The sequence below is a fragment of the Tribolium madens genome, unplaced genomic scaffold (assembly GCF_015345945.1).
Source record: "Tribolium madens isolate multiple individuals breed KSU strain unplaced genomic scaffold, Tmad_KSU_1.1 Scaffold_20;HRSCAF=117;Tcas5.2_LG4, whole genome shotgun sequence".
NCBI lineage: Eukaryota > Metazoa > Arthropoda > Insecta > Coleoptera > Tenebrionidae > Tribolium > Tribolium madens.
Genome location: NW_025400985.1, coordinates 2,920,005 through 2,929,171, shown reverse-complemented (window position 1 = coordinate 2,929,171; position 9,167 = coordinate 2,920,005). Strand labels below are relative to the sequence as shown.

Below are 9,167 nucleotides of genomic sequence, written 5' to 3'. Positions count from 1 at the left end.
GTTTTTCCATTTTTTTGTTAAAATTTATATTCATGGATTGGTTTTTGAAATTTAGGACTGGTTTTTCCAAGTCAAACTTAATTTATAAATCGTTTTTCCAATTTTCTTAAAAATTGCAAATAAAAGGAATTGCAATGTTTTTAACGTAAAATAACACGAAAAAAGACTGCCCAACAATACTTTTTTCATTATTTTTAATAACAATATGAAATCTAAACACAAAAAAATAAAAACAAATCAATCAACTCTTATAAAATAAAGCACGAACAAGAACATAAAGCTCTTTGTATGAAATTTTCTATAACTTTTTTATTTTGTTTTCTTCTTTTTTGCATTTTTTTGTTTTATTTTTTTATGCTTGCCAGAAAAATAACGATGTGTACTATCTAAAACTGTAATAAAATAAAAAAAGTCAGTTGACATTAAAAAAAAAAATTCGAAAACGAATGACATAAATGCAACTAGTGTTACAATGTAGCATTTAAAAAAATAAAATCGACTGTTCGAGGATTTTTTTTGAAAAATGACTCATAACAAAGATATGAATTTAGTGCGTTACTTTTGGTTCAGTCTGTATTATAACTTATTATTTCTAAAGAAAGTTATTTAAAAAGACAAAGTTTTAAAGTAGGGCTCAGAATATTCAAAGTAGGGCTACCCCTTAAAAATTGACAAGGGTCAAAACTCGTGTTTTATTTAATTCAAATAACAGCATGACAAAAGTGGATTAAACAAAAATTTGCAGCTCATAGCAGTGGACATTTTGAAGTTCTTGGACAGTAACAGATGCTACAGCCCCCTGGTGGTGCACGCTTTTTCCGTCGGAGGCTACCTCTGGGCCGAAGCTTTGGTGCAACTCGAGGCTGAACGAAATCGTTACCAGCACATTTCGGACCGTATTGCAGGGCAAGTTTGGGATAGTTTAGCGGATATTACCGAAATTCCCGAAGGGTTCCCGTTTGCTGTTTTCCCCAAGAATAAAGTATTACAAGCGGCGTTGAAGCAATACATATTGTTAGTCCAATTTTCATAGAGTGTATAGAGTTAATATTGATTTTAGGTACCATTTAAAAACTTTCGATAAAGTCGCGACATGTCATTACGTTCGAGCTAGTCAAATGTTCCATACAAATATTGTGAGGGCACCCGCTTTATTCCTCCTTAGCAAAACTGATCCAATAGGATCGGAAAAGTCAAATTTGAGGGCTCGCGAAAATTGGGAAAGTATGGGAATACAAGTAAGTATTTTTTAAATACCGAATCATTATTTCATTGTCATTGTTTAGACATACTGGAAGTGTTGGGAGAAGTCTCCACACGTGGGCCATTATCATCATCACCCCGAGGAGTACACGGCGGAGTTATTGAAGTTTTTTGAAAATATTGGTTTGCTATCGGAAAACCAACAGTCACAATTAAAAGCGAAACTGTGAAAAGGGGGGATTATGGATTGGTTTTGTCATTTATGCAAATGTATTCTCATTTATCGATATTTATTGCATTTTGTAAAAGCACGGGTAAAATAAATTCTGAGTTCTCAGAAACGCATTTTGAATTTTAGGCTTTGGAAAATGTCAAAAATCGAGAGATCAAGGTAATTTATAATCGAGTCATCCTTGGATTCGGAGACGTATGTCTGTGAAAGGTCAAATAAAATGACAAGACAAAAGGTAAAATGGCATGATCAAAAAAATGATTTAGTTATTAAACTAAACTTATGATTTACCTATTGTTAGCCCATTCTGTTGTTTTACCTTTCAACTTAGCATTTAATTTAACGTTTTATGTGCAGTTAGTTCAAAAACAGACATACGTTTTCGGATCCAGAGATGACTCGATTACAAATTATCTTCATCTCTCGATAGAATAGTTTTTCTAATTTGCGTTTATAATACGTTTATTAACGTCTCTCAATATGGCTATTTATAAAAGCACACTGTACTTTAATGAATTTAGGGTTATTTAGTTTTGTATGCCCCTTCTGACTTGTCAGATAACAAATTTTGCGTTGTTGCTTCGGCAATTTCGCGAATTTCGGGCGGAGTGCAAACTAAATTCTGTTGGCTCATATTTTGTTTATTATTATTATGTTGTAACACTAATAACTAATAATTTGTAAAATCAGGTGGGCGCCGAGTGTTACCAACCGATACCAACTAACAAAAATTCTCTAGACGACAAAAATATATTTGTTTTAATTAAAATAAGAAAAAAGGGGGCGCAAATTAGAAAAAGTAGCATAAAATACTCGTTTTATAATGGCATTGGCGCACTATTACTATATACTTATTCTTTTACGACGAAATAATTCAGCATTTGTGTTTTGAAAGTTTAAGGATAATGATAATAAGATAGACAATTGTCGTGTTTATTATAAAATACAGTTATCACGCGTACATAGTTATGTGATCCCGTCTCCTTTCTAGATAGGCACCTCATTATAACACATACTGTCACTCTTTAAGACCGTAAAATGGTATCAAATCGCACGATATGAAACTACACAGTAACAAAAATTCTCAATTTAATAATCTTGTAGCAACAAAGCATAAAAATTCCAAAAAATCCTTAACACACAACAAAAGTATAATAGTGTAATATTTCTTAAATTACATGTAGGTATGTATATGAAAATAATTACATAGATCTATGACATTATACTATTTGGTACATCAAGTCCGTTCCTTTTTAAAATTTCCCTGAAAGTCCTATTTTCTTGTTCTAGAACGGCATTTTTCTGCTTCAGTAACTCAAGTGCTTGACTTAATTGCTTATTTTCTTTCTGGTATAGGTCACACTTTTGCTCCGTTTCCCGTAATTCTAAAATATATTCGCACGCTTTTGCTAAAATTCCACCCTTTGACTGTCCGTCGTAGTGGCCATTGCCTTTCATATCTGGAGGGCTGTTCTCTGGGATTATTTTTGATAATTTCGTAATCCAGTTATTGATTTTGTCTCTTCTTCGTCTCTCTACTTCGTTATGGGTGGCTCTTCGCCTCTCGTCCCGCTATAATAAACAAATTAAAAGAAAATAACAACCACCCTGCGATCAAAAAAATAATAGATTAGAGTAGGCGACGATTAAAGTCCTTCAGATGGCAATCCTGATTTTTGACATTCAGCGGAAACTTTGACAACTTTTGAGTGGAATAATGTTCACTTTAGAGCAGAAAATTTTTATTGCTGTACAAGACGAAAACGGTGAATGGTCATTTTCACTTTCAGTTTGTGTGGAAAATTTCCCCCAGATTCCCAGCCAGCCAATGGATGGTTTGAATAAAATGTAGCAAAAGCTTTTACTATAGTTTTGTCTCTTTCTTTCTCACAAAATCTAAATTACGTCTATCTTTTACTACTTAACTTTATTCATACAACCCAATGTGTTGCCAACTGTAGAAATTAGTCGACGCCTACTCTAATTTATTTTTTTTTTTTGTAAAAATTGAAAAAATGAATTCTCAGTTGTTTCACTTACTCGCTTAATATTTGTTACCACGGAAGTGCTATTGTCAATAATAGAGGATCTTGGGGCAATAGCCCTTGCCCCTGTTTGTGTCGCGAAAACATCATTTGGGTTTCCAATAACATAGACTTGGCCATTGAGATTACTGGTGAGAACTTGCTGAACGTTAGTGTTTGAGAAATTGCTACCAGTTGTGACAATTTGAGGCACAGATTCTACACCTTCCTCCACTTGTAGGACTCTGTATGTTATCATGCCTACAAGAAAATAAAGCAATAAGGAATATAAAGTAATGAAAAAGTATTACCTTCTGGAGACCTCAAAGAGTACTGTACTTCGTTATCGGGAGGTGTTTCCAAAAGGGTCTGAGGTGAAAGGTGATCAACAACATTCTGCTCATCATCACTTTCGACGGAATTCTTTGATATGACATTATCGTTTAGTATAACTTTGGACTCAACCTCTTCAACTTCTGCACTAAAATACACACGCAAAATACTAGACAAATAGTTATCTATGAGTGAATTCAGTATGACCTTGTCCACACCAATGAAACAGTTACATAACAAATAAATCCATTATTTAATATTTATTAACAAAACCAAAATATTACCTCGAATCCAGAGGGTCCAGCATATCCATGATAGGCCTATTTGTGTTGTGTGACTTGAATTTTTTGAATTTTCCTTCAATTTTGGTCACGGGGACAAATCGGGTCATGTGATGCGACACCAATTTTTGACAAATGACAATACGCATGCGTCAAAATTGGAGAATTTTCCAAATACCACCGGAGATAACAACCCACTGGAATCACGAAAATAATGAGCATTACCCCAATTCTTAATATTACCTTATCGTCTAGTGGTTAAAAGCCAAGTGGGGCATAATGCTGGTTTCAAATTCTTACACATGTGACGTCATTCTTGTTCAACAATAATTTTTTAAACACAAGGGCCGGCTGAAAAATTCCGGCTGAAACTCATCTGGATTGCGATAAATATCATCTGAAAATTTAAAATTTCATTACTGTAGCCAATTACAGTTTTCTTTACCTCTTTACTCGCTGATCCCAGCGCCACTAGTGGCGATAGTGTGATAATCTAAAAAGCAAAATAGTATATTAAAGAACAAGTTATTTTATACTATTTTTTCTAATTTGCGCCCATTTTTTTCTTATTTTAATTAAAACAAATATATTTTTGTCGTCTAGAGAATGTTGTGTTAGTTGGTATCGGTTGGTAACACTCGGCGCCCACCTGATTTTTTGAATCATTTCTGCCGTCTGTCATTAAAAATAAAATTTACAAATTATTAGTTATTAGTGTTACAACATAATAATAATAAATAAAATATGAGAAACAGAATTTAGTTTGCACTCCGCCCGAAATTCGCGAAATTGCCGAAGAAACAACGCAAAATTTGTTACCTGACAAGTCAGAAGCGGCATACAAAAACTAAATAACCCTAAATTCATTAAAGTACAGTATGCTTTTATAGATAGCCATAAACGACTTCTACTGAGAGACGTTAATAAACGTATTATAAATTAAAATTTTTTTTTAACTTTTAGTAAAACCCTCCACGTGGCCAAATAAAAGAAAAACAACCATGGTCAACTGAAATTAACTCAGGCGGCTATGGTTCAATTTTCGATTTTGTGGGATTTTTGCAGCAAAAGACAGGTGCGTATACTAACCTCGTTGAATAATAATCCAAAATATTTGTAAAAAATCAATAAACAAACTAAAACTAATTTATTTTACAGGTTTTCTATTTAAAATGTGCTTTTTGAAGTCCAAGAGTGTCTAAGTGGAGGTAATTGCACAATAAAATTGTGTCGAGTTATTAATAAAAAAATAAATATGTGTATTTTTAGTGATGATAATTGGAAGCATCGGTGTGGGCCTTTTTGTCCTTATAATCCTGTGGATATTGACGCTTATCATTTTCGTTGTTGGGATAAAGTACCAAAATAATATCGCCTGGATTATCCTAATTGTGACAACAATTTTAACAATTACACTGATCATTATTCCACTTGAGGATCCTAAAACACCTATTGAAGGGGGTGACAGTTTCGTAAGCTCATAAACAGTACCCTGAACCATTTTCAAGTACCACTGTTTACAGGAGAAAGACTACAAATTTGTTTATCGTGTGATATTGCTGTCATTTCTAATAGCAAGTGCCTTTTTGGGTTTCATCTTCTTCTTCCTCCTCCACTGTGTCGAGCGGATTCAACCCAAAGCAATTAAACAATTTCATATTTCCTCACAATGATTTTTACAAAATTAGCATCAAAAAACTTATTAGTCACCTGCAGTAGATGCTTCAGTTCTTCAATTAAATTGAACAGATTAATCACAATTAAAAGTAACGACGAGTTTCTCAACAAAGTCATGAATTCTGATAACCCCGTAATTGTGAACTTCCACGCTGAATGGTGCGAACCTTGCCATATTTTGACCCCAAAAATGAAGGAATTGATTGAACATGACAACAATATCGACTTAGCTATTGTAGACGTAGAAGACCATGCTGAACTAGTCCACACTTTTGAAGTCAAAGCTGTGCCTGCCGTCATAGCCATAAGAAATGGACTGGTTGTTGACAAATTTATCGGTCTTGTTGACGCAAATATGATTGAAAGTTTAATTAGTAAGTTAAGTAAAAAAGTAAGTTAGGTATTTGGACTGCGTTTTGTTTATTAGTTATAAAATCACAATTCAGATAACGGTTTGTTTATGTATTTATGAATATATTCTTGTATAGTTAACTTGGGTTTTGTTTTCTTTTGCGTCGCTTTAAGGAATGTTCAATTTTATCCTCTAGACTCTCTAAAAAAGATTGAATCATTGGTACGACCAAGTTTGGTTGTACTTACCACACAACTGTCTTTTCATTACTGGAATATAGTTTTTACATTTTACGCCTTGTATAAGAAAATCGCTAGAACAATGCATTTCACCCGTTTCTTTCTCCAAATCCAACAACATACTCTTCATCATTGCGGTTCTAAAACAATCAAAAATAGTATATTAAATAAGGGTTGATTATAAAACGAGTATTTTATGCTATTTTTTCAAATTTGCGCCCCTTTTTTCTTATTTTAATTGAAAAAAATATATTTTTGTCTAGAGAATTTTGTGTTAGTTGGTATCGGTTGGTAACACTCGGCGCCCACCTGATTTTTTGAATCATTTCTGTCATCTGTCATTAAAAACAAAATTTACATTATTAGTATTACTGTTACAACATAATAATAATAAATAAAATATAAGCCAACAAATCAGAAGCGGCATACAAAAACTAAATAACCCTAAATTCATTAAAGTAGAGTGTGCTTTTATAGATAGCCAAGACATTAATAAACGTATTATAAACGCAAATTAGAAAAAAACTTTTTTTCAGCACGATTTCCATACTTTATGGACGAGAACATCCAAATTTTATATAACTTTGTTTTTACAATGTTTAGTGCTTCTTTGTCATAAATCCAATTTATGTCATCATAATGACAGTCGTACAAGTTGAGGGGAACTTCACTGGCCATATGATAATCTGGTTTTCTAAAAAAACACACATCACAAGTTTTTTAGTCAGTATTTTATCAAAATAATTACCTCGGATTTCTTGTCACGTCTAAAAGTTCCACAACAACTTCCGGTTTTTCTTTACCTTGACCTACTAATACCAAAATCCCGACAATACAACGAATCTGATGCCACAAGAAAGCGTTCCCTTTAATAGTCAAAACATGAATCGAATATCCTAAAAAACACAATTTAGAACGCTTTTAAACCCAAAAACTGAAACATTACGTCCATCATCCTGAAATAAACTAATATCAACCGTCAGGATGGTTCTATTGAATTCCACAACGCCATTATTCACATCCATTTTACAAAAATTCCTAAAATCATGCGTTCCTAATAAATAATTCGCTGCTGTCTTCATCGCTTCAATGTTCAAGTTCGATTTGGGGAAAAAGTATTTGTAAGTGCGATTTTTACAATCAAAACGCGCACTGAATCCGCTTTTAGCAGGAGACCAAGCTACAAACTGGATATTTTCAGGCAAAACACTATTTAGAATTTTACAGTAGTTGATTTCGTTTTTCAGATCAGAACCGTTGGACCGTAGATCTAGAGATATGACCTGCAACTTGGTTTTATTGAATTGGTAAAAAATTTAGTGAGAATGAACCTGCGAAAAAGAACTAACGCCCTTATCAGTGCGCCCACAACGATGGTAGTTGGCACTGAAACGGTTTTCTATCAAACAGGTTTTCGTAAGGGCATTAAACACATGGTGTTCTATGGTATTCACGGTGTCTTCCTGAGTGACATACCCTTGGTAGTCCCAACCCAGATACAAGAATTTCAACAAAACGTGGTGGAATTTACAACTAGAAATTTATTCAAATATTGATCATAAAATAAAATGTTTTTTACTTTTGGAAATCGAATGGTTTCTTATTGCATTTCGGCTGATCTGGTTTAGTAGATGTGCCCTTTTGGATGATATTTTGCAATTGTTTGTTATGGGCCCTCAGGGCCTTTACCTCTGCAATTAATTCCTACACTCAAATTAAAAAAAAAATTATAAATGAGTTGCACTCTACCTCCTTTGTGCAGTTTTGGAAGTTATCCATTTTATTCAAGAATAAATTTAATTTGTGATTTCTCAACCGGTGAATTTTTTGGTTATGGTTATCCCGTTTTCCCGAATTCCTAATTCACCAAATTTTCATAACTTGTGTTGCAAAATTTTATGTAAAAATTGATTTTTAGTGTTTATAGTCAAGATTTGTTTATAGTAGATTTCAAAACTTAATACAGTGGCTGATACGGAAGTTTGGACAAATTTATGTCTTAAAAAAAATGTCAATGTAAGCCACGCTTTATTGTCATTATATTTGAAAGTTTGTTGAAATTTTTTTTGACGTCGATTTTCCGAAACAATAATGCCAGCAATACGTGTTTTATATAAATTCAATAAATTATTTTGTTTTGCTATCTAGCTATCAGGATAAAACTTACAAAAAGCGAAAGTGAGGTTAGTTGCCTAAAGCCCGTTTTACATTCTTGTCAGTCGAATGACACATCGTCCAAAATTCCGTGTCCGCCAGTGTTTTTGCATAAAAAACAAACATCTGAAATTTAGCAATTTTTCCCCAACACAAAAAAAAGTAAGTTTTTCCACCCTATTTTCATAAAGGCAAGTATCCAATTAAAAAAAATGTCCTCCGTCAACTGTCAAAATTACAATAAAAATATAATACAGAGTGGTTATAAATGATTTTCATCTAGCCAGCTTTGGAATTTTTTTGCATGTAACTTTATTTGTGCCGCTCTACTTTTTTGAAAGCTCTAGTTCTGTCATTAGTGTCACTTATTAGTTAATAATAAATGGTTGTTAATTAAACTTTTATTGTTTCAACTAATTATTTCCAACAATAATTGATAATGATGAACACTTTGGAAGAAAACAAGTTTATAATTGAAGTCTATTTTCGAAGTGGACGCTTAGTAAACGGCGATTTTTTAATTTTGAGTTAAAACAAGTAGCTACTCCTATTTTCGTAAAGCGGCATTTTTTATTTTACATGGAAAATTCACAGCTGGCTAGATGAAAATCATTTATAACCACTCTGTATGTAACCTCTAGGGTTCCTATATTAGAATCACATTAGAATATA

The 9,167-nt window shown here is 32.9% G+C and overlaps 5 protein-coding genes across 5 annotated transcripts in view; 3 read left to right on the top strand and 2 right to left on the bottom strand.

Annotated features, from left to right (window-relative positions):
- LOC123005053 (transmembrane protein 53-A) overlaps positions 1-1,540 on the top strand; it is a 4,200-nt gene extending 2,660 nt beyond the window's left edge. Inside the window, exons 3-5 of the mRNA XM_044398653.1 lie at positions 746-1,014; positions 1,061-1,238; positions 1,287-1,540. Of these exons, the coding sequence (XP_044254588.1) occupies positions 746-1,014; positions 1,061-1,238; positions 1,287-1,433 (594 nt within the window). The 3' untranslated portion in view covers positions 1,434-1,540. The remainder of the gene's footprint in view (positions 1-745; positions 1,015-1,060; positions 1,239-1,286) is intronic.
- Positions 1,541-2,354: 814 nt separating this feature from the next.
- LOC123004729 (upstream stimulatory factor 2) lies at positions 2,355-4,451 on the bottom strand. Its single transcript, XM_044398132.1, has 5 exons — positions 4,317-4,451; positions 4,077-4,270; positions 3,771-3,940; positions 3,476-3,720; positions 2,355-3,007 (listed from the first exon to the last, which is right to left on the bottom strand). The coding sequence occupies exons 2-5, from the start codon at positions 4,220-4,222 to the stop codon at positions 2,648-2,650; spliced, it is 921 nt and encodes a 306-aa protein (XP_044254067.1). The 5' UTR covers positions 4,223-4,270; positions 4,317-4,451; the 3' UTR covers positions 2,355-2,647.
- Positions 4,452-5,149: 698 nt separating this feature from the next.
- LOC123004732 (transmembrane protein 218-like) lies at positions 5,150-5,746 on the top strand. The gene is made up of 3 exons (XM_044398135.1): positions 5,150-5,281; positions 5,343-5,545; positions 5,597-5,746. Exons 2-3 carry the CDS (start codon positions 5,345-5,347, stop codon positions 5,744-5,746), a joined length of 351 nt encoding a protein of 116 aa, XP_044254070.1. The 5' UTR covers positions 5,150-5,281; positions 5,343-5,344.
- On the top strand, positions 5,743-6,242 carry LOC123004731 (thioredoxin, mitochondrial). The gene has a single exon (XM_044398134.1). It carries the CDS (start codon positions 5,743-5,745, stop codon positions 6,148-6,150), a length of 408 nt encoding a protein of 135 aa, XP_044254069.1. The 3' UTR covers positions 6,151-6,242.
- On the bottom strand, positions 6,147-8,420 carry LOC123004728 (tRNA pseudouridine(38/39) synthase). Its single transcript, XM_044398131.1, has 8 exons — positions 8,091-8,420; positions 7,921-8,045; positions 7,673-7,874; positions 7,288-7,624; positions 7,090-7,237; positions 6,892-7,035; positions 6,351-6,481; positions 6,147-6,303 (listed from the first exon to the last, which is right to left on the bottom strand). The coding sequence occupies exons 1-8, from the start codon at positions 8,118-8,120 to the stop codon at positions 6,239-6,241; spliced, it is 1,182 nt and encodes a 393-aa protein (XP_044254066.1). The 5' UTR covers positions 8,121-8,420; the 3' UTR covers positions 6,147-6,238.
- Between the last annotated feature and the right edge of the window lie 747 nt (positions 8,421-9,167).